The sequence below is a fragment of the Camelus ferus genome, chromosome 5 (assembly GCF_009834535.1).
Source record: "Camelus ferus isolate YT-003-E chromosome 5, BCGSAC_Cfer_1.0, whole genome shotgun sequence".
Classification (NCBI taxonomy): Eukaryota; Metazoa; Chordata; class Mammalia; order Artiodactyla; family Camelidae; genus Camelus; species Camelus ferus.
This window is the reverse complement of record NC_045700.1, coordinates 89,630,554-89,655,324: the sequence shown is the minus strand read 5'-3', so window position 1 is coordinate 89,655,324 and position 24,771 is coordinate 89,630,554. Positions and strand designations below refer to the sequence as shown.

General features: G+C 45.8%; 1 protein-coding gene and 1 long non-coding RNA gene across 2 annotated transcripts in view; both read left to right on the top strand.

Annotated features, from left to right (window-relative positions):
* LOC116663531 (serine/arginine repetitive matrix protein 3-like) overlaps positions 1–23,984 on the top strand; it is a 28,524-nt gene extending 4,540 nt beyond the window's left edge. Inside the window, exon 4 of the mRNA XM_032479179.1 lies at positions 23,793–23,984. Within this exon, the coding sequence (XP_032335070.1) occupies positions 23,793–23,969 (177 nt within the window). The 3' untranslated portion in view covers positions 23,970–23,984. The remainder of the gene's footprint in view (positions 1–23,792) is intronic.
* Positions 11,795–14,875, top strand: LOC116663791. Its single transcript, XR_004320128.1, has 2 exons — positions 11,795–12,717; positions 13,337–14,875. It is a non-coding gene; the product is annotated as an uncharacterized LOC116663791 (long non-coding RNA).
* Positions 23,985–24,771: the final 787 nt, after the last annotated feature.

The window sequence follows — 24,771 nt, the reverse complement described above, 5'->3', positions numbered from 1 at the left end:
GGGCGTATTGAGTTTGAGGTGCCTTTTTGACGCCTGAGTAGGAAGCTTAATGTGGAAGTCTGAGGTTTCGGGGCAGAGCTGGGCTGGAGATAGAATCTGAGGAGTCCACAGAGTAAGTAAAATCTCAGGACTCAATGAGATCATTTAGGGAGAGAGTGTTAATAAAAGGTAAGGCCAAAGATGAGCAAAGGCCCCAACAATGAGAGGTCAGGGGGATGACAAGGAACCAGCAAAGGATCCCGAGAGGAGCCAAGGTGGCAGGAGGAGACCCAGGAGAGCTTCGTATGCTGGAAGACCAGGGATGGAGGAAGGATCCATGCTTCCAAATGTGGCTAATAGTTCAAGTAAGGTTAGTACTGGTTATTGGTCATTGGTGTCAGCACTGCAGAGGTATTTAGTGGCCTTGGTAAGATCTGCTTCTGCAGAGATGGGTGGGGAAGCCTGACTGGAGTGGTCTCTAGAAAGTATGAGACCTAGAAGGATCTCTAGAAAGAATGGGACTCTAGAATGAGAGACCATGAGTGTAGATAACATTTTCATGAAGATTTGCTCTAAAGAGGGGCAGAGAAATGGGGTGGTAGCCAGAAGAGAATGTGAAATCCAAACAGATTTTTTGTTTTATATCATTCATTTTGTTTTGAGGATGGGAGCTGTTAGAGCCGACTTACCTGCTGATGCTAATGATTCAGGAGTGAGGGGACTTTTGACGATTGGGATGGAGCAGCTTTTCCTGGAGAGTTGTCCTTGAGTGAGCAAGAAGAGAAGGTTGCAGCACGCTGTCAGGGGTCTGGTCTTCGGGACCAGCAAGGTCACGTTCACTCACAGTAACTGCGGGTGGGCAGCCCAGTGGACACAGAAGCAGGGAGCGTGGTAGATGAGGTGCCAGAACATGTGGACATTCCCTTTGAGGGCTTCTGTTTTCTCAGAGAAACAGGAAACAAGGTCATCAGCTCAGAGCGTGAAGAGGGAGGAGCTTTTGGAAGTTTGAGGGGACAGGAGAAGGCGTAAAGAAGGTCCAGTCAGCAGGACCAGTCTGTTTCTCAGAGGCCACATTTTGCTAGGATGGTGCAAGCACAGGTTGGTGGGGACTAGGATTCAGCTAGGGTTCTTTTTGTTAGATAACTCCATAGAGAGAAAACAGGGAAAGAAAGGGATATACAAGGAAGTAGTTATAGTAATGGCCCACTGTTGCCTCCAAGCTGGATAGGAGGGAGGAGAAAATGGCAGGGGGTTGAGGAGCAGTGGGAGGGGAGACAACCTGTGAAAGTGGTTAGTAGGATCTATGGACGGATGGGTGTTATAATCAGCACAGTAGGCAGAGTGAGCTGGAAAGGAGGAGGTGCCAGTCAGAGAGCCAGGTTGCTCACCCTGAAATTATGGAGGAAGCAGTTTCTAGTAAATGACAACACCTGGGGCAGCTTCTCAAACTGTAATGTCCACACACACTAATGGAACGTCTTATTGAACTGCAGATATTGAGTCCGTGGGTCTAGGGTGGTGCCCTCCATGTCTAACAAGCTGGGGGTAGGATGGAGAAGGGTACTGATTGTTCTTATTCTGGTTATAGCCTTGATTCCAAGACCTCAATAAATGCAACACACACACACAAAGAAAATCAGACTAATCTTGCTCGTGAATATATACATGAAAAAACGTAAATAAAAAGTGTGAAATATAAGTAAAATAATCACATGTTAAAAGTTAAGTTCATTCCAACCAAGGACAGTTGATCTCAAACATATTAGAAAAACCACAGCTGTCTAGGCTCAGAGAGGAATCAGCTGGTGGAAAGGCCTGAGCAGGCAGTTCCCGGAGCTGTCTCTGCTTCTCTCTAGCAACTCTGGAAGGGAGGTGCCCGGCCCTCTTGTTTTATCTAATTTTGAAACTTTGTTCAATAAGAACTTTACCCCCACAGCTTAATTTTTTTTTTAGAGAGGAGAGTTCTTTTTAGTTGTAGTCCCCCAAAGGGCAGCCTTTATTGCACTGATATTCCCCCAAAACAAGTCAAGACCCCACTTCCCACAAAATAAAAGAATGCATGGGGGTGGATAATCCTGTATGCCAGGTTTTGATTCCTTTGCTTTAAGGGTCAGAGTGGGATCCCAGATTAATCTCTTAACTGGGATAAGTCCACTGCAGCTGAGAATTGTAGCAGCAAGATGGCAGAAATTTCTGGAGGAGGGGTTTGTGACAAATTCTCACGCCAAAGCCCGCTTTGGAAGAAGCCCCCTTCATCTGACCGCTTGAATTTACACTGGGAGACACTTTCCCAATCCTTCCACCAGCTCAAATCCCTTTCTCTTAATATATCATATATGTTATATAATATATTCTATAATTTATAATATATGAGGCAAAACCTCTTTCTAGCAAATTCGTCCACCTCTTCATCTGGAAACCCTCTCAAGAGAGGCCCCTCACCCTCCTGTGCCATGTCCACAGACAGCAGGGTCATCATTCTCCTGGATCCCGTGTTGGTCCTGTATAAATCTGCTTTCATTTCCCTTCCTCTCCTCTGCTGAAGCTGGGCCATCGGATAAAGGCACCTCCCTGCCTTAATCACACCACTTGTGAAAGGACCTTGAAGCCTGACTCACAGCTTCCCTCCCCACCCCATGCCTGACTTCTCCCAGGCAACGCAGTGCCACTCATCTGATATACTGGATCATGGTTCCCTCGTATTCTCTGCGCCAGTGACCTTCACTTCCACCCCACTTGACAGGCACTTGGTTAGCCCCACCCTCGGTCCCTGCAGTCACCACGGCTCTACCTTTGAAGCTTGAACTCTGTAACTCTCCTATTTAACTGCTCCTCCCATCCATTCGCCCTTCCCACACCTTCATACCCACAAAACCTGCTCTGAATCTCATTGAAACTTTGTTTATTCAACAAATACATATTGAGAGCATGTAATTACTGGGCACGAGCAGTGGGAATGAGACATCGGGATAACACATGGTCCCTGCTCTCAACGAGCCTGTAATCCAGGAAAGGCACATGAGGAAACAGCAACTGCGGGAGAGTTAAATGTGAAACATGAATAAGATTTAGCCAGTTGAAAATGGGGGTAGATGTTCAAGGAAAATCATGAATAGTACCCAGAGCAGGAAAGCACAGTGAATTTGGGAAAGTACATATGAGTAGTTCAGTATATAGAGCTTAGCACTTGAGGAGGAGAATTTTATTTTTTATTGCTGTTTCTTTTTTTCCCCCCAGCTTTATTGGGATATTATTGACGTACAACATCTGTAAGTTTAAGGTATACAATATAATGATTAGATACGTGTATATATTGCAGATTATCACAGTAAGGTTAGTTCCAAGTCTTCATCCCCTCACATAATTATGACTGTGTGTATGTGCGTGGTGATAACATGTAAGGTCTATTCTCTTAGTAACTTTCAAGTATATAATGTAGTATTGTTAATTATAGTCAGCATGCTGTACATTAGATATGTACCTTTCTATGTGCATTATATATATTGTACATTATATGTACCTTGTATATTTTATGTTTACATTAAACCTATTGTATTTACATTGGGTATAGTATGGACATTTCTCCATGTCCCTACCTGCAGCCCCTGGCAGCCATCATTCTACTCTCTATTTCTGTGAGTTCAGCTTTTTTGGATCCTGTATATGTAAACAAAAATGTACAGTATTTGTCTTTGTCTGACTCATTTCACTTAGTAGAATACCCTCGGGGTCTATCCACGTTGTCACAAGTGGCAGGATTTGAGGAGGGGAGTTGGCACCAGATAAGGTTGGAGGATAAGAAAGGTCCAATAAGGAAGAGCTGTGTCATCCCTGTTCAACAGGAAGGCAGTGGGGGTGAGTTGGGTGAGTGAGCATTGAAACTTTCAGCCAATGAACGTTTGAGTGACAGGCTCAGATCTGAACTTTAGATTAAGGAACACCGCTCAGATCCTGCATGCACAGTGGATGAGAAGAAGGCCAGATTAGAGACTGTGAGACTAGTAGGAGGCTCTTCTCATTCTGGCAAGAGATGATGGGGCCTGAGCTAGAACTGTGACAGTGGGCATGGAGAAAAGTGAATAAGTAGGAAAAAAAAGTATCTAGAAGGCAGTCATTGGTGACTTGAAGGATATTCATGGTAGAGAAAAATAATGAATATAGGGTGAAAACCAGACTTTTGACATGGGCAACTGTTTGGATAATAGGGCTAATTTGTTGGATGGACACCATCTAGGAAAAATCAAAAGGTAGGATGAAAACCAGGAGAACATTATGTCCCAGGGGCACGTTACAAGAGAAGGAATAGTCAGCAGTCTAGTGCTCTAGTAGAGTCAAGTAACAGGAGAATTTTAGTGACCTTGGGGAGAGCTGTACCAGTGGAGTGATGGGTGGAGAGGCACCGATACAGCAGTGGGTTTAAGGTGTGAGTAGGAGATATGGAAATGGAAATAACTGAGTAGAGGTCACACTTTCAAGACAGGGAAGTAGTGAGAAAGGACCTGGTCAGGAGAGGGTCTGGAATTTAGCAGAGACTTGAGCTCATGGAAGGGAATAGTTCAAGAAGCTGAAGATACGGGAAACAGAAGGGAATCACAGATGCTTGGAGGTCCCTAAGGAGGGAGGAGGCTTCAGGGGAGCATAAGAGAAGGAGGAGGGCTCCCTCTTTGTAATAGCAAAGACCGAAGAGGGTTGAGGTCCAGGAAGATAGTGGTTGGGTGAAATAAGGGGGAGGTTCCTGGGAGCTGAGGTGTGTAGGATGTGTTTTGTTAAGGAAAAGGGAGGGTAATTTTGTTCTGAAGTAGAATGGCTGGTTGTTCCAGAATAAGAAAGAGGAAAGTGTAGGACACAACCTGAGTGGATATAGAAAGTTATAGAAGGTTCTAGAAAAGGGAATTTTGTTTGTCATGATCAAAGCTGGCTAAGGTTTGATGGATTTATTTATAAGATTTTCAAAAAAAGCTTTAGTATCAAATATAATGATGCAAAACTAGAATTTGGTTTTCTCTCTGTTAAAATGAGAAAATTATTGATCTGCCCTTCATGAGAGTTTGAGAGATTGACTAATGGCCCCCTAAAGATGGCCATGGCTCAATCTCTGCAATCTGTGAATATGTCACCTTATATGGTAAAAGGAACTTTGCAGATGTGGTTAAGTTAAGGATCTTGAGATGGGAAGATTATTCTGGACATCTGGTGGGCTCAGTGAAATCACAAGTGTCCTTATAGGAAGGAAGCAGGAGGGTCAGAATAAGAAAAAGAAACTGAAAGAGTTTGGTGGATAGTTCACTGCTGGATTTGAAGATAGAGGCAGGGGCCATGCGCCAGGAATGAAAAGGGCTTGCAGACACTGGAAAAAGCAAGGAATTGGATGCTTTCCTAAAGCCTCCAGGAAGATCCAGCTCTGCTGACACCTCAGCTTTAACCCAGTGAGACTGATTCTGGACTTCTGATCTCTAGAACTATGTTTTAAAGCTCCTAAATTTGTGTTAATTTGTTCAAGCAGCAAGAAGAAATGAATGTGAGGTTGTAAAAGGTTACTCTTTACCTTCTGTGTAGTTTGCAAGGTAACAAAGATTCTGTGTTTTGCCAGAATAACCTTCCATGGTTTGTGCTGACTTTATTACGTCCTGGATCATTTAAGAGAACAAAGTTTTCTTACTTAGGAGAGAGTTAAGATTCTTTACAGTCACGTTACCTCCTATGTTTATTTTTAAAACCCTTCACTGTCACTTTAAGTAAGTAGCCAAGTATTATTTCTCAGGAACTCATGATCTTACCTTATTCATGTGTTCAAATTTCCTGCCAGCTTTTGATTATTTGCCATTCTCCAAATTGATCCTAAATGATACATTTTGCACCTAAAACTGTCTTTAAGATTTCCCAAAGGACAAAACACAAAGGATTTGTTCTTTCATTGTAAAAAGAGAAATGCTAAGAAGTCATTGGGTTTATTTGATGGTTACTATTGATGAGTTGCATAGGAAGAGTTGTTATATTGGAAGAGATGCTGCTTAGCATGCCCCTGGTTAAATCGGTATGATAAAATGTGATTAAATTCGGATGTCAGGAACTATAAGCTGAAGGGGAAATTCCTAGAGCATTGTCCAGGCTTTCACTGGCCCCATTGTTTCTTGGAGCTGCTGTATTTGACGGTACAGTCATCCCTCAATATCCACAAGGGGTTCTAGGATCTCCCACAGATACCAACATCTGTGGATGTTCAAGTCTCTGATACAAAATGGCAAAGTATTTGCATATAAACTATGCACATCCTCCCATATTCCTTAGATTACTGGTAATGCCGCCTACAGTGTAAGTGTTATATAAGTAGTTGTGAATGCAATGTAAATAGTTGCCAATGTGCTACAAGTTCAAGTTTTGCTTTTTTGGAACTTTCTGGAATTTTTTTCCAGAATATTTTCTATCCACGGTTGGTGGACTCTGCAGCTGTGGAACCCGTGGACACAGGGCCAACTGTAGACAACCACAGTAGGTGTTCTCAGTCATAATTTCAGCTGTTTCTTAAAATGGTAACTCAGTCACAACTTCTTTCATTTAAATCTAGCATCCACCAGAGTGGCAATTTTCAATTGGAAACTCATATCGTATAACTATGGAGTTATTTTCAAATGCAAATGTTTAGGACCAATTCCAGATCTACAGAGTCTCTTTACTTGATATTCTTTATATATTCTCAGTGTATTACATGTTCAGTAAATTCACGGAATATTATGTCAGGATTACTCTATGTTACATCTGAAGATTTTTTTCTCTGAAGATTATGTTCCTCCATTTTTATAAATTAGATATATTAACCACTCTTCTTGAAAATAGAGTTATTCATTACACTAACAGAGATTTTGTCTAAAACATTTTCTGGGTTGACTTTATTCTTTTGGTTTGTATGCCATAGAAACAACCAGATTTCCTGGTCAGTTGTACTATTTTTGCTGTGAACTCCCAGCAGACCTTTCACTTTTGAAAATCATCAGTAATAGGTTAACCACAGCAATCTTATTTTGTCATCTACAGATAGCTTTTTGGTTTTCTCTGACGCTTCCCTGAAAGCACTTGCAATCAGCTATAGACGATTAGGGTGCTTGTCTTTGACAAAGAGAGGCTGTCTCAAAGCCCTGTGGAAGAGGCTAGGCAATTTGGGGTACAAGCTTCTGATGGCCTTATTTAAATAGCTATGGGACCATTCCAGTGGGCTGATTCAGAATGTCTAGAATTCTAGTTGAAATTTAGATGAGTTCATGGGAATACTAAACCAAAAGCTAGTGGAACAAGAATTAGTTACCAAGGACTGAAATAATGGATGAGGGATGATGGTGGGTTTTGTATGGAATATTGCTGATGTTATTTTAATGTTCTGCTTTCTGGATAAATAAGGAACCCCATTCTCTTTTCTCCAAAGACATCTATAACTGCTAACAATTCAGTAGATTATGCTTTGCTAACCAGAAACAAACCATATATGAATATCCTAGTCTCCCTCCTTGACGGCTCCAAAATTTAGAAACTCTTATGAGTATTATTAACTTCATGGCAATATAACTATTTGCATAGGTTCATTAAGAATCTGTCTTTCTTGTTAACAGGATATAATTGGAAACATTGGTTATTAACCCAAGGTTTTGCCTGGACTATCATATTTGAGAATGATGTTTCTTTAATCAGATATGACCTGACACTTTGAAGGAACTGAGATTGACTTTATGCAGGCTGTGGCTACAAAGCCTTCTTGGGAAAACAGGCCTGGTACAATTCATAGAATTCCCAGCCTTACAAGTGAGTAAGGAAGGTCACTTCCTGGCAAGCCCGTGAACTTTAGGATGTTTGGGCAACCTCAAGAAAAGAGGAATTTGTTCAAATTTGTAAGTACTGCAGGTGAATTTGATGGCGAGTTTTTGGCTTGGCTTCCTAACCTCAAGAGGCTTTCAACCGTCCAATCTGAGATAACTTACTAAAGCTTCCAGCAAACAAACTTAAGAAGGCCTATATGGAAAGTCACTATTCTTGCTACACTTTTGTAAATAGGGCAAATGGATGAGACCAGCCTTATTTTGTGATCAAGAAAAATCTTTGAGATTATTTTTCTCAAAAGAGAGGTAAATAAAATGAGAAAGTTTGTGTTTCAATATATAACATATCTTTCCAGGTTATCAGACTCTCACTCTGAGTCAAACTCTCATTGCTTTTGAGTTTTCTTGCTCCTTTTTGTATACTGCAGGTAGCCGATGATTGTGCAAACTCAGTCTTGTCTGATGAGATTTCATTTATCTCTTTCCCCTGCCCCTCATGGAAAAACCAGCTTGGGTACCTACATTTAAACTAGACTGGATCCTGCTGCCTTTCCCAAATTGTCAATCCTTTGTCAATCCTTTAAAATTCTTTCCACTTTCTTCCATATCTGATTACAATCCTTCAAACTAACTTTTCAAACTTTTCTTCCTCCTGCCTGACTCAGAGTCACCAAGAACTACAAACTGGTTACTTGGATCCCTATCGGCACTCCAGATTGCCTTGCAGCTGGCCCATCCCCCCAGAATCTGAAGGAGCTCTCTGAGTTGAAGCCCAGTGACTTGGCATCAACCCTGAAGGTCTGAGCTCCACAGCAGACCATGCACAAGCTAGAATTCTCCTCAGACAAGCCACTGCTGGGCCACTGAGGAAGTCCAAGCAAATGTTTGGGTCACACATGGCCTTGAATGAGAGGTAGCCAAGACTCTTTACAACATCATCAAGAGTGTGACCATCTTAGCTTCAAGAAACTCAAGGAGTAGTGCTATGAGATTTTCTTCTGCTAACCTCTGGAATTCCCTGGACTGCTTAATTCTCAAGGTTCAATTTCTGGCTCTTTAATACAACTTTTACAGTATTATTTCTCTATTTCAGGCATCCTTCTTTTAAGATATCTGATCTCGAGGACCATAAGACAACTGACCTTTGGTCCTACCTCTCAACAGATGGGCCACCAGGTTTTGAGGAAAAACACTAGCAAGAATTTCAGAGAGACAATTTCTTAGGCCCTGTTTCATGACACTCAGGAAGTTTATTCTTGCCTCTGAGTTGTTCAGTGACAAGTAATATTCATCTTGAACAAAAGGCGGGACTGACAGTGTTGAACTTTATCTGAGCTCTGTGCAACTTCAGCAGTGAAGGTTAAGAAATCCTCCCACCATTTTGTGCTTTGGAAATGACAAACCAGCTAACCTCAAAGGACCATGCTGGCCTCAGAGTTTCCGACGGAAGTCTTATCTCCATCCTTCTTGACTCCCATGAGACTCCAATATGACTTCCTTGTTTACCCTAGAGCACCCCAGGACCCCTCCCTTTTCTTTGAGATGTTCCTCATTGATGTTCCCCTTATTGCAATAGACTGAATAAATCATCTCCTTAATTATCAGATGAACTGTGTCTGTCACAGCTCCAGTGAGGACCTCCCTTTGATGGCAGCCAGCACACCACCCCTGACTATCTAACTGGAATGGCAACCATCCATGCCCTGAGGCTCTGTTCAGCTCTCCTGTGACTTCGCCCTGTGGACAACCACCCTTTCAACTGCTCAAGACGTGAGTGAGCAGAGAAGAACAGCATGGCCCTGGATACCTTAAGTAGTGGTGGAGTTATGGAAGGGAACTCCCACATCCTATCTTGAGTGGGACAGAAAGGAATCAGTTTGAGATGCTTCTGAGCTGAGCTGGGGATAAACACACCCTTTTAAGAAAAGAGGCAGCTGAAGTCTCAGCCTGGACAGGTGCTGGGCAGAGCGCAGGCTGAGGCTGAGCAGGACCAGAGCAGGTGCCTCTCCCTGGGGAGCTGTCAGGGTGACCAATGCGAAGGCCAGTCAGAAATGCCAAGGGCAGTCCTAAAAGCTGGGGAGAGGGGAAGCTCCAAAGAGGGAAACTCCAGAGGAAAAGACTGGCTAGAAGATAAAAGGTGTACAGGCTTTAACCAACCCTGACCCCGTCTCATTCCTCTTCTTGGCGAGGAGCAGGGGCAGGCAGGGCAGTCTCCACTGGGTAGAATGTGCCCTGGTGGGGGTCTCTGATGGCAGCACATGATAGTATTCACCACCTCTGCAACTTCACAGGAATCAGAAAGAAGCCTTCCCAACTTCAGCAATGTTGCTGAGAAGGGGAGGAATCTAGATGCTTTCTCCATTCTGGAATTGTCTCTCTTGTAGCCTGAGGGCTCTAGATATGTGTGGTAGGTTTTTGTTATTTTTTTTTTTTTCAGTGTATCAGATATCTGATTCTCCTTGGTGAAGCAAGCATGTCTGGGGCAAGGTCCCAGGGGCCATGATAGCCAGGGGGAAGCCCCTGAGGATCCCCAGGGCTTCTGGATGTTCTGTGCGTTGTCCCCAGGCCCTGCCCAGTGCCTGGGACTGAGGAGACATTTTATGAAGCTTGAGATACTTACTAAGCTAAGTGTGTTCTGGGTCGTAAAAAATTGACAAAGCCAGAAGACTCATTAGAGGCAGAGTGAGGGACTGGGTCAGGCTGACTGTATGATACGCAGTCAGGGGTCACATTAAAAATATTTAATAACTAGAACTGCCTAAGCACAGACTAAGCAGAACAGATTCTGGCTGAAAGTCATCCCTGTGTATCGCAATGGTAGGACTTCTCTGGGGTATGGCTCACTTACTATTTTAGCAAAAACAGGAGAGAAAGAGAGAATAATGGCACTCTTTAGGCTTTGACTTGTGCTTCCAGAATTGGGGTGCAAACTGAGGCCACTACATAGTCATTGGGTTAGAATGCAACATTGACCAATGGGGCTATAATGGCTGGATATAGGGCTGTGGTCCAGGAGATCGTGTGCGTTACCTTGGGGACATGATGCATAACGCCTGCAGTTCAAGAGGCCAAAACTGTCACAGAGCCCAGTTTTTCACAGGCCTCTGGCATCAGAGATGGATAAAGGAGCCTGCACGGTCTTCTTGGGCCTTGCCTTGACCTGAGCATGTTCTACCAGAAGACCTGACATTTGGATGGTTCTGAGTTGACATCCTGGCAGCAGTATATGCTTGTGTTCTGGCTCTTCCCCAAGGAATATGCTGGAGGGGTCACGAGGAAGCAAGCCTCCCCTGTCCTCTGCACTCTGGGAGTCCCTACAGAATGGTGCAGGACCCTGACGAGGGGCTGCCGACTGCAACACTGGCCTGTTGCCAGTGTCCATCATGCTGCTGGTTCTGAGAGGGCTGAGCTACAATTTGTTTAGAATGGAGGATCCTCCTTGAGTCAGAGTGGCTTCTCCTGGTTCCTGTTCCTTGGGCTCACATGACAAGGGTTTGGCAGCGTGATTGCCTCGGCTAACTGTTTGAAAACTCCAGTCATTGAAAGTCAAGTGCCCGCGCTAAGTCCAGGGCTGAGTTTTCCTGTCTCTTAGAGCTGTTTCAGGCTGCAGTGGTTAGCCTTTGAGGCCCACTGATGTCAGTTTCTGTTGAGCTTCCCTCTCCAAGCCTTGAAGCCTCTTTTAATGTTATTTGTGTCCTGGGAGTTGACTTCTCACAGAACTAGATTCTTTGAAAAACAGGCACAAGAGTCCAAGTTTTCTAGCAACATGGTGGCCTCATCTATGTGGTTGGGAGGCTTCCAAGCCAGGTGCACATGGGTGGGCTAAGGTGGGATAGGCTTGGATGAAGGCAGAAGAGAGCAGGTACGTGATTTTGGGGGGAGCTTTTGCTCCCTTTGGGGTCCAAAGAATATATCTTTTCTTTTGAAGAGGTCCATAGACAAGATGGTAATGGAAAAGGGAAGTTTTTTTTCTTTTTCTTTTTTCTAGTCAGGGAAGGGGGTGGGAAGGGATAAATTGGAAGTTTGAGATTTGCAGATACTAATATATATAAAATAGATAAGCAACAAGTTCATACTAGAAAAGTGAGTTTTTGCATACCTACGGTAACCAGAGAATGATTCTTCCTGGTGGTGTTGTATGCATTTGATGCTTCACTGCAGAAACGTGGTCAAGTCAACTAATATTAGGGGGAGGAGACCCTGGCCCACCCATGTCGTAAAGGTAGGGTGCAGGAAATAACCATGGGTCAAAGCTTCCTCCCTGATCAGGAGGCCTTGGAGGACCACACCTGTGAGTCCTCAGAATCCACCTGGAGCGGCTCAGGCCTCATAGTTCACCAAATACCTGGACTGGTCCAAACATGTCCAGAGGCCTTCTCCTTTGGCCCACAGGCCCACCTCTAAACTATTTGTCCTCAGAATTTCCAGCTTTATGAATGGACTGGCTCCTCCAAATTGACTTCATGAATTGAAAACGAATGGAAGTGAGTCTCTTAATGTGACTGCCCTGAGTAGGGCTGCCATTATAGGGTCTAGGCCCTGGTGAGAAAAAACAGAGGCAGGGGTTTGTTAGCTAAAAGTACTTATATGAGATCTGTATGAATATGCAGCCTAGTTACATCCTAGTTTCCCTTCCAGACTGACATCTTCTGTCTTGGTGGCACCAGCCCTGGTTCTGGGCCGTCCTATTTTAGCTGGAATTCCCAAGTTTTTTTTTTTTTCTTCTTCTTCTTTAAAAAGACATCAGTCCTTACTGGATATGGGCAAGGATTTGCTAACTCTCCATAGTAAGTTTCTTCTCGATTGTCCTGGATGAAAGACCTGAGCTTCAAAAGATGAATATATCCCATAACTATGCTTCTGGTTGGAGAACACCTAGCTGGGAGAGTGCTGGTTCCAGGAAGTGGATGAGGCTCCATGTCCAAGTATCCAAGTGAGTTTGTGACCAATGGTTTCCAGTTGTGTGGGGCTGGGAGCAATGGGGCTTCCCACACGGGTTACAGATAGTAGATGAGGAGCTTGTGGGTATGCTTTTGGTGGCAGTAGGACACTCCAGTACAGGGACTCATTTGTGCTATCTGTCCATATATGTGTGGGCCAGAATGATGGACTCTTTGGCCCCCTGTAATTTGTCCTGACAAAGATACCTATGAGAGGTAGCCAGATCCTTCCTGTGCTAGGTTTAGGGCAGAGAGTTGGGTCTTGATTCCTGGTGAATAATATCATTCTTGGGGTCTGAGAGGGGAGAGCTGGAACAGAGCATCTATTAAGCTGAGGGATGTGCCATGGTTGCCTTGGCTGGTTTGTCCATTTGGCTGGGGGGGTGTGTGTGCACGTGCATGCATGTGCGTGCGTGGGTGGGTGGGGCATACAGGTGAATGAGTGTATGTGGGAGTGAACATGAATGTGTACACATGTGAGGGAGGTACAGCTGGAGGTGGCCTATAACACTTACATAGGAAGCCCACCGACCCACCCCAGGCGGTACATGCTGGGCTGGCCAAGAAGACAAGAAGGTACAGAATTCTATTAACCCGATGTCTTCCACCCAGTTCACTCCCTACCAGAAAAAAAAGAAGAAGAAGAAGAAAATGAATTGAGTTTGCCAGGTAAGACAAGCTGCAATAAAGGCATACCTGACCTCCCATTACAGGGCAACCAATGACCTCTGCCAGAGCAAGCACTGGCTTACCTCCTGGAAGAAGAAGGGTCCAAGGGTCACACCCTTCCAGGGAATGGAATAGAAGTACCAAGCCATCACTCAAACAGCAACCTCAGCTGGAATCCAGCTTCCCCAAGATTCTGCTACGGTGGAAGAGAGCCAGGGAAGCTGTCAGCTACTGTGGCTTAGTCCACTGCTTCCAGAAAGGATTGTTCAGGCCTAGAATGGTGAAGAAGACCCCAGCCCAGGCATGGTCTGAGTGACAGCACGCCATGACACATGCCTACATTGGCGCAACTACAATACAGCTGATGGACTTGGCACCTGGCCTCCACTTGCCAGCAGGGCCCCCAAGAAGAAGCTGAACTATCTCTAGCTATCTCAAGATCGATGCAGAAGATGCTACTTTTATTGCCACAGTGTCTGAGGAACAGTACAGGAGGTACATAAAGTGTACTGGAGAGGACCCAGATCAAATTCATCAATCTGAAAGTTGATTTCTTCCAGGCTGAAGATCTATGTGTATAGTTTCTGTGCAGCTTCTGCAACCCCAGTTCATCCAGCCATACCAATTTCATGTTCACAGCACACTCTACTAGCCACCCCCAGGATCATGCAAATACATTTCCAGTCATTTCTGGAACCAGCTGAAAGATGGGGATTGTCTATGCAGTAAACAAGTTTCAAATGAAAAGAGATAAAAATTACTTTCAAAATGTATCAAGTGTCAACAGTGTAACATCTTCATTGAAAGTGTCTGTAGTCGCTTTGTAGCTCTCCATTGATCCCAGCTGTTCGGTGGCCCAGGCCTCTTTTACGTTCACTACACCACAAAGCACCTCAGAGCACAGGCAAGATTATAGGTAGATGAGATACTGCTAAAAACATAAAATCCCATCAAGCGCGCCAATAACCATTGCATGCCCCTATTAAAATCACCAGGCAAAGTAACCCTAACACTATGGAATGTTTTTAATTAAAAGTACATTAAAACATTTAATTTAATTACATTAAAATTACATTAAAGCCCAATTCCTACCTCACCATTTCAAATGGAAATTCCATCACTGACTGTTTTAACAAAAATTATCTCTAAAGAAAAGTTATCTTGATTAAAGGACAAATTGCATCATAGAAACTATTTATAAGCACGTTGCTACTTGCCAAGCTATCTCATGATTAAAAACTCAGTTCTGCATTTTTGTATTATCTGTATTTTCTGAATATGAATCTTTTATACAACTTTATACTTTCATTGAGCTGAATTGGGCACAATTGCACAATTGTATGCTGGTTGTAAACAAAACAGCATTTTCATATTTGCTCTATTCAGCCATAAAGCTAACATAACGATTGACAATTCTACCCCGAAAGTGATTTATTGATAATTCCCTTCCCCTAAAATAATAAATGTCAATCACTACTTACACAAATTTCTTTGTAAGCGTATTTATCTTGGTGTTTTAATGTCTTTTCGTGATTCTTATAATTGGGACATACAAAACCATAAACATTTGACATCCTGCAGAATTTCTCGAGATCAATAGAGATCAAACCCTGATTTTACTTTAAATGTTACCCAACTCCATTAAGTAATAAAATCCTTTTACAAAAAGCATTTCAAATAATAAACTAAACATTCAAATATTAAACTCAAGTACAAATACCCAGATATTCACACACTAACAAAATTTTAACAAAATTGATACCATTCAAATTGAACAAATCCCCTGGGGGTGGGGTGTAAGAGGGGGAAGGAGCTGGGTTCCAAACCACAGGTAAATTTAGATGTTCTTTCCAGATCTACTCCCGTGTACCTAACAGTGTTCCTTCATTTCTTGTACAATTAATAGGGAGCTTTGCACCGAACAATGGTCTCTGTCATCCAATTAAAAAAAGAATAAAGGAAAAGTTTTCTATTTTCAACTTCCAACTTTACAATAATGAAAGTTCATGGCTTCTCAGCTCTTCCAGGTCTGGGAGAGTTTAGCCTCCCATTCTCTGAGGCTAAGGATGATTTATTCTGGATGTTCTTTGCTCCTTGCTGAGTCACTCTTGAAGTTGATCACTGCATTTGAGCTCATTTGTTTTTCCCAGGCTTGGAACCAGCATCTCTCACATTTCAGCTGTCATTGTAAAGTTCCAGTGAGATGACCAATTATTTCTTCACCTTTAATTTTTCCTCCTGCTAATCTTGCTCTGTTTTCTAACACCCCCTACCCCCCACCATCTTCTAGTCTGTATTTCAGTCCTTCCTACAAAGTCAGAACACTTTCCCCAACATGTCTTTCAGGGCCCCCTCCTAAGGCCCATAATGACAGTCATACAGAGTCTGAGGGTAGAAATCAAACAATTCACAAAGACTTTAAGACTGTTCTTTAATATCCTGAAGCAATAATATTAAAATGCAATTTTTTTAGAAACTACTTTGTGCAGGTCCTGTGCTTTGCTTATGTGATTGTTGATCCTAAAACCAAAGGGAAATGCTGTATTTCATCAAATCTAAGACATTTAGGTTGTAAGACTCATTGTTACTTTATGTAACATTAAGGGGGAAAAAACCCCCGTCAACTTTATTGTCATCGATTGCAAATTGCATCCTAATTTCAGAGATGTTAAAATGTGAATCTTAGACCTGATGATGAGGCATTCTGCAGAAAGCTGAAGCTCAGAGAGGCTGGGTAGTGTGGCCAGAACCACAGAGCTAATCAGAGGCAGAGCTGGGTTTAGGTCGTGCCAGAATCCACTGCCTCTCCCGAGATTTGAATGCTTTTTTTCCTGAGTGGTGTTTTGTTTTGTTTTGTTTTGTTTTGTTTTGTTTTGTTTTGTTTTGTTTTGTTTTTTTCTTGCCTGCCTGTTCTCAGAAACCGGTCCCTAACCTGTCTGTCTTGGAAAAAAAGGCCTCCTCTTTCAGTTGCTCAGACTACTAACAGAGCTCAAGCAACAGCCATTTAGAGACTGTGTCGCCTTTTCCCAGTGCCTAATTATAGAGACTGCCCATTCTGCTGTTGCTACATTATTTTTGGCAGTGGGAGGGTGGGAGAGGAAGAAGTGGGTGTTGGTGATGGCTATGCAAGCTTCCCCTTCTCCTGCAGCTCCTGGCTTCTCAACTTCTTACCCCAAGGCAGCAGAGGCCAGGGTAGGGGGGTGGGGGGTGGGGACGAGGCACAGCATTTGCAAGTGGATTAATAAAAGCTGATTTAGGGAGATAGAAGCTGTTGGGGAAGTCTACCCACGCCTCTCCTTATCAGATCTTCTCGCCTTTCTCTGTCAAAATGAGCTGCCCCTCTGATCCCAAACTCAACATCACCCCTTAGACTTCAAAGTTTTGTTTCTCTCTGAGTTGATGTCTCCCGAGGTGAACTGTCAACTTCTGAGCCCCCTGCCCATTTGCTTGTTCATGCATTCAGTGATTTAATATTTAGTGAGCTCTGACAATATAGTACTCTGAAGATGAGTGATAAGCCGGCACACACAGTTCCTGCCCTCACGGGGTTCACAGCCTAATGAGAGAGACCCTTGTCATCAAAGAAGCTTGTAAATTACTATAAAATGACAACTGTGATAAAATGTTCACAGGATGAGCTGCAGCTGAGATGAAGCTCCCCAATTTGGTCTGCTCCCCTGTATTTCCCACCCCTTCCCCTTGCAGTTTATGTTGGAGTCAAGTGATTAATTCTGGCCCTGGACCACAAGGGACGTGATGTGCATTACCTCCAGGGAAAGACTTTAAGAGCTGGTCTTCTTTCAACTCTTTTTGTTCTATTTTGATACCTTGGACACCATGTAGATGGTGTAGCTACAAGTTGAAGGAGAGCTACCCAGCCCAGACTGAGCTCTACATTTAGGGAAAATAAACCTCTATTGTGCTTGCTCACTGAAATCTCCATTTGACTCAGTAGCTTGCCTTATCCAAATACAGAATCACAGTTCCTATGAGGGAAAACATGGAGAGAACTGACCAGGCAAAGGGCCAGGAAAGGCATCCTTAGGAAAGTGATATTTAGGTAAGGGTCCAAAGGAAGAATGGGAGTTAACTTGAAAAACAGTGCGGGGAGGAGCATTCTAGGCAGACTGACAGCCTGTGCAAAGGCCCTGTGGTTAGAGGGTATAGGACACATTTGCTGAAATGGGCAAAGGGCAGAGGGACAGGAAGAGTGCTGTATGAGGGGCTCATCTACCCACTGTCTGGCTGATCTGAGACAAAGTCTGACATCCACAGTGGGACACCACTGCTGCCCAAGTCCCCTGGACTGCCATGGCCTGCAGGATGGGTCACTCAGGCTTGAAATGGGGAGACAGCTTTACTCTGTTCTCCTCCAAGCCCCTCACAGCCAGTTAGTAGCCATTTGAGAAGTGTCTAGCCGGCGGTCTTCCCCTCTGTGTTTCCCTGTCTATTCTGCTATGGGAGCAGGGTCCTGGGGAGGGGATGGGAGCAGGTTCCTGGGGAGGGGATGGGAGCAGGGTCCTGGGGAGCTCCTACCCAATGTTTTTGAGGGATGAAACCAGAATACTGTGAGAGGTGCCTGAGGATTGCTGGGCAAGAGGACCAGCAACAAATGAGAGGCCATGGTGAGGACCGCAGGGCATGGGGAAGAGGCTTAGGGGTGGGTGGCACTATGGCCCATCCACCGTGAGCCACCCTCTTATGGCCTGCCACAGGGCCATTCCTCCCTCTCGTGAACCAAGCAATGGAACAAAGCAGCCTGGGTTGCTCACTTCATGTTTCTGGGGGTGTGCAGAGGCCTAAAGAGGGTGTGGGAGTCTGGGCAGCCCCTGCTCCCTCCCAAACTGGTGCCATGGTCCTCCCCTGTCCACCCTTCGGCTGACCAAGCCTGTGTCTCCATCTCCCTGTGTGCATCTCTACCTATCACACACCTGCTGAAAACTCTGCTAAGAGCTCCCCTTTGAGTACAGAGTAAACTCAGGCCTGGAGTCCAAGGACCCAAAGCTCTGGCCTCGACCACTTTCCCGTTACTCCCCTCCCAATTCTGCCCTCAGCTGGACCCAACAACTGTCCCATCCCTCACTGGCCAGAGTGCCAACCCTTTGGGGCAGGATGAGTTGCATTCACTGCACAGGGGAAGCACTGAGGTAGATCTCATCTTTGTCTAACCAATATCCAATTCCCATTTCTTTCTTGAACTTAATCCCATGCAGTAATGTGCCCAGACTCAGGGCTCAAATTTGTCATGGCAGATCTCTCAATTTTCTTGTAGATAGGGAAAGTTGTGTGCGTCAGCTATCTTAAGAAATGAGGAATCTACTGTGGGAATCTGTGTAGGGATCTATGCGGGAATCTGCTGGAGGTGAGGGAGTATTTTCTGGAAAAGCTTTTTTTTCCCTGTTAACAGGAGACATGCACAGCTGGTACCACCTTTCCTCCTTTCTTCTTTGATTGCAGATGTGATGGTTGGAGCAGGGGCAACCATTTTTGAACCATGAAGAAATGAATGCTAGCAGCCTCTGGGTCATCTAAAGGCTATTGAATCATCACCAACAGCCTTCTACTTCTGGGCTTCTTATTATGCATACTCCTTACTCATTTAAGCCACTGGAGTCATGTTTCTGTTGCTTGCGGCTGAATGTTATTTCTACCTGCTACACCTATGCAGAGCCTAGCCTCAGATTTCTTTATCTCCTCGATTCCAGTGACTCTTACCTCTGCTCCATTTCAGCACCATACCACATTCGAATCCTGGACCTTGTTATCACCTAGAACTATTCCATGCCTGAAATACCTGACACAAACTGCCCATTTTCTGAACCAGATTTTGATCCTTATTCGCGGGATGACTGTAAAAGAGTACTAGTTTTTGGAATTGGAGAGTTATTCTGGACTGTGTTTGGAAACGGTCAGGATCTGCATGTAAGCTCTCACTCATATTTCTTTCCAGTATTCACCTGGGTTGAGCGCTGCTACAGCTCCCATCATCCTGCTTTCCTTGTGTTTCATGGAGACTGTCCCCTTACTGTCCTTGAGGACAAGATGGCCCTCTTCATGATCAAATCCAGTCCCCCTACAAGTGCACTCGATTCTGTTCCTGCTGGCACCTCCAGGACTTGCTCCATCTACTCCTTCCTCTCTCTGATGTCTTCAACCTCTCCCTCCTCACCCGCCACCTGGAAACATGCTCAAGCTTCCCCCAGATACCTTCCTTTGACCCAGCACTTCCCCTTTGCACTCCCTCCTTCCTTTCCTTTTGCCCTGAGCTTAGCAAAAGAGCCGCGATCACTGGGTAACTCTATCCTTCACCAATCACTCCACACCCCTCGGCACTCAAGTCCTGTCCCTACCGCCCCACTGTAACTACCTGCAGAAGTCTCCGGTGACTTCCAGATTATCCAGCCCACTGGGTACTTTTCAGTCCTTATCTTTATGGGCCACTTTGTTGATGTGACATGGTGACACACTCTCATTTTTCAGATTTCTTACTTCCTTGACTTCCAAGATAGCCTCTCGCCTGGCATTCCTTGTAATCATCAACCAATTCTTCCAAGACTCTTTGATGGAGGCTGGGTTACTTAAGACCCACGTCTTGCTCCTTGGAGTTCTATGTTTAGTGTAGCACTCTTTTCTCTCATACTCTGCGTCATTTCTCATCCATGTTAGAATTTCTATCACTTCTATGCTGCCAATGCTCTGATATGTATCTTCAGCCATGATACTGCCTCTAAGGTTTAAAAATTATTCTATTACCTATGGATTGCATCTCTTGCTCCTCCATGAGCATGGCTGGCCACCAAGTCTGAGTTCCTCAGGTTATGTACCCTCAGGTCTCAGCTCCTGCTCCTTCTTTAGTCTGACTCCCTGTCTAGTCATTCCAGACTCACTGGACTTCTCAGGACAAGCCATGATGGCTCATGTCTCTGAGTTTTGATATGTGCGGCCTGAAACTCCCTTCCTCTTCTTCCTTCTCTGCTTCATAACTTACTCATCATTGGTGCTCACCTTAGATATCACCTCTCTGCCAGGAAGCGTCACCTTTCTGGCATCCTCTGGCAGAGCCATGTGCCCAGACTCAGGCATGCCTTTACCACCGCACGTATCACAGCCTGTCTCTCTCCCTCCCTCCCTCTGTCTCTCTCCACCTCTCCATCACTCTGTCTCTGTCTCTCTCTCTTGCAGCCCCTACCACTCTGCACACTTGCTCCACTCTTTCCAAGACAGCTGGGGAAGCTTTGCCTTTATCTGTGGCACTGACTCCAGCTTCCAAGCAGCAGCAGCAGCACATCTGGGACTCGAGACTCACTTCTGCATCCCCTGGCTTCCTCAGGAGAAAGAGATTGGGCCATGTCCGGTCAGGGATGATGCATGGGCAAGTTAGGGGTGGGGATAGAAAAGGGATCTCTTGGAACACAGGGCTGTCTATTTGAGCTGTGGCCAGCAAGAAAGTGATATCCACCTCTGGTATAACTGACTTAAAATAAACCATGAGCAGAAACTTCTAGAAAGAAGCACTGAAGCTGGGTCCTCTTTCCCATGCCCGGAGCCAGCCCCTCTGAGTGGATTATGGTTCCTAGGAAGCTGCTATCTGGGCAGGTTTGTCTTCTGGTGCATCTGACTATTCACGCTGCATTGTGATTCATATGTTTGTTGAAAATCAGAATTTTGTGTCCAGAATTTTGATTCTTTGTCTGAAAGGCTCACAGAAATGATATAGGCTGGATCCTCAGAATTGGTCTCAAGAAAGCCTGAGCTGGTGTTCCTTGAGTGGTCCCAGGATCCTGTGGAAGATGTGTCTTGACTTTCCTGGGCCCTCACTCCTTGGAGACTGGTTGGTGATCATGGATTCAAAAACCCAAGGGATCTTGGGGCTCTCAGGGGGCAAGTGGCTATGCATGTGGCAGCTCTGGTGGTGAGGACCACTCAGCAGGATGCCTTGGCTAGGCCTGGAGGCCCAAAGAGGAACATAGCTGAATGCCTGTCCCCCAGGAGCATGAGGTGAGAGACACACGTAAGTGACCCCCTCAGGTCTCATCCCCTTTGCAGCTTTATCTTCCATTGAACCTCGAATCTGCCGTGTAGCTTACTTACTCATTTATTTTTGTCGCCTTCCCATACACTCTAGAATGTAGAGTCCATAAGGGCAGGAATTGTTTGTTTGCTTGTTTCTTTTGCTCACTGCTGCATCCTTAGGGCCTAGGACAGGTGCATAGTAGGTACTTAAGTATTTGTTGGTGGAATGAATGAAATACTTGGAGGAAGGTCTGTGCAGGGCGCTGAAGATGTTTAGTCCATACTAAGGATTCAGAGATGGCTTTCTGCAGCCAGTGTGCCTAGCTGCGTCTCTCAGCATTAGCCAGGTGATTCCAGGTAGGAGGAAGAAGGCGGGTGTCACAAGCAAAGGCTCAGAAGGAAGGAATAGCCTGGTGTATGCTTGGACTTGTTGCCCTTCGTGCAGAAAGGCTTCTGGCTGTGGGTGCAGCTGCAGGGGCCCAGGCATGCAAATATTGATGAGGTAAAAGTAGAGCTTTGAGGTGGGTAAGGCCAGGGGACACACTCACTCTTGTGTTGGAATTCAGTACAGGACCAGGAGGGGGCTGGGGCATGTGGCAGCCTCTCCCAGTAACTGGACAGCCAAGCCTCCCTGCCTTCAACCCCACTGGACACAGAGCAGGGGCACTTTGGGAGAGAGGCTTAGGATCTTGGTCAGCAGAGGGACAGAAGAGGCCTGGCAACAAGCACCCCAGAAGGCACAGGACCCCAAATGTCAGGGGGACAGTGAATGATGGTGACTTCAATCCAACTCATTTCAGCTGCCCTTGCTCTGCTCCTGCCACATGGAGATGCTGCTGGGAAAGGTTTCCCTGCAGAAGAAGGCTTCCTTGTTCTCACTTGGGATGGTGCCCTGGCTCCACTTTTAGTCCAGACGGCAGAGGAGCCCCACCCTTGGCTTCCCGAGGTATGAATGGTCAATTTACAGGCTCGTGCTCAGCCGCAGTCTCTGAAGGCTACTCCCAGGGGCAGCCGGGTCAGGCCACAGGCTGAGCCCCACATTCTGAGCCTTCCTATTGAACCTGGGTCCCAAGTCCTATCGCCACCTGTCCTCATAGTGAGCTCCCCTCTCAGGCCCTTCCTGCAAGCAGTCTTCATCTGGAACAGTCTCAGTTCATCAGAGATGCTCTTGCGATGCTGAAGGTCAACAGGCCCTGGGGCCAGGGTCAGGCTTGCTTTGGTTCTGGGAGGCTCCTTGGCCCTATGCAAATGTGCCCACTGTCCCAGGCCAGCCCAGCAGAGCAAGGGCACAGGGCAGTGATGTTGAACTCTGTGGCTGTGCCTCCTTGGAGACCATTCTGTGGCCCGCATCGCTCCCAGTGGCGTCACAACACAGACTCACCCTACCCAGCTCCCGCGGGGGCAGAGGGCCCCTCTGAGGCCGGTCGGGAGCTGGCACTTGGTTCCGAGTTAGCAGTTCGCTTACACCCTGACTCTGCTACTATGGCCCCTCTGGGAAGTGCCCCATCTAGACTCGCAGCTCCTTCAAAGTCCAGCCCATGCCCCCAGGTGCCAAGGGTGGCTCTGGTGAAACTCAAGTGTGGGGTGGGCCTTGGCTAACCGAGATGTACTCCCAGGTTGGCATGGATGCGGGTGCCTCCCAGGCAGGTCCAGGCTGCCTGTCCCCAGAGGCCTGAACGGGGAGTAGGAGTGGGAGGGTGGGGAGAGGAGGAGGAAGCTTCCCTCTACCCTCCACCTTTGCTCTGCTTTACATCCTCCCCGCCTCCCACTGGATGGCTCTGTGTCCCACGCCCAGACCCGCCTTCAGCTGAGCTGCTTGATACATCCTGGGCTGGAGGGGCCAGTTCTTCCCTCGTTTCCATGCAGGGTGGGGAGAACACATTTTGATAAAAGCTAACTTGGAGGTCGAGGTCAGAGTAGGGTGGGAGATAGATTAAATAATTTAGAATTCTTTTTCAAGGTAATAGTCTGACGTGCAAGGCTTTTTTTTTTTTTTTAATTCCTGTATCGAAGTTGAACAGCAGCTCGATTTTTTTTTCTTAACTTTTGTAACAAATCCTAAAATTTCCCCAGGCAGATGGATGAAGCACAGATAAAGGTGGATGTTCCAATCTCATTAAAACTTTTCAAACCCATTGCACACTTTTCTACTCATCCAGTCATCATATATGAAGACAAAGGCCTTGTTCCAAAAAATAAGTTAGTTAAAAGGTTTTGTTTGGCTGTTTGAGGAAAAGAACCGAGATCTCCTCTTCGTTTGCTGCTTCATATTTTCCGGATAACGAATGAGTCAAACAATGAAGGAAACTGCTGGGGGCCGTTTATTCCTGTGTCTCAAGTTCCACTCACCCCGCTCCCTTTCTGGCCTCACTTGTCACCCCCACAGGTGCCCTACATATTTCAGAAGAATGTGGGGTCTCTCTCCCCTGGCCGTCTGCTCTGGAGAAACCGTTCCCCGGGAGAACATGGCAGGATGTCAGGACACCCCCGGACCAGTGAAGAGGGGCGCCCTGCAGCTGTCAAGGGGACTCACAGTGGGGTCAAGGCTTCCCCTGCACTCTGACATCTGGACATTTGCCTGGGGGAGGGGGGTGATAAAGGAGAAATAAGTCATATTTCTTTGTACCTGCCTGTGTTCACTGAGTATTCAGGGAGCACCTGTTGTGTGACATCCAAGACCTGGGCTAGAAGAGACAGTTGTCCCCTTGCCCTGTGGGCCTCCCTCTGCAGGAGAATGCAAAGCTCGCACTGGGAAGACAACCACGGCAGCGCTGACACGGCCGCTCATTCCACGGAGCCTCAGCTGCCTTCTCCCTCACCCCCACCCACTCCGACCTGCGTGGGGCCACACAGCCCCCTTTGCCCTGTGTCCCATCTCTGGCACCCAGTGGTTAAACATCTAGACCTTGTCTTCTGAGTGACCAGTTCAGATCCTGCCTGTGCAACTTACCAGTTTGTGTGACTTCTTTTATCTCTCTGAGCCTCCATTTCCTTGTCAATAAATTGGGGATTAGGACTAGAAATCACATCACAGGGTTTTGTGAAGATTAAATGTGACTGTGTTGGGAAGGGGCTTAGCTCAGTGCCCGGCATGCCAGGAGTCAGGGATTCTGCGAGTAAAACTTAGCACCACCTGCCTGGAGCCCCTGGCAAGCTCTGGCTGGGAGCCCCCAGCTGCAGCAGGAAGAGGAGGGTCTTCAGCTCCAGTTGGAGAAATAAGACTAATTCATGGGAGAAAACAGAGGACAAATTAAGAACTAAATTGTGATACTGGCCACAAAGAAATTATGGATTTATATAAGAAGATAAGGGAGCACTTGGGTGGCTAAGGAGGTCTCAGGGTATGTAGAGTTGGTGACCAACGG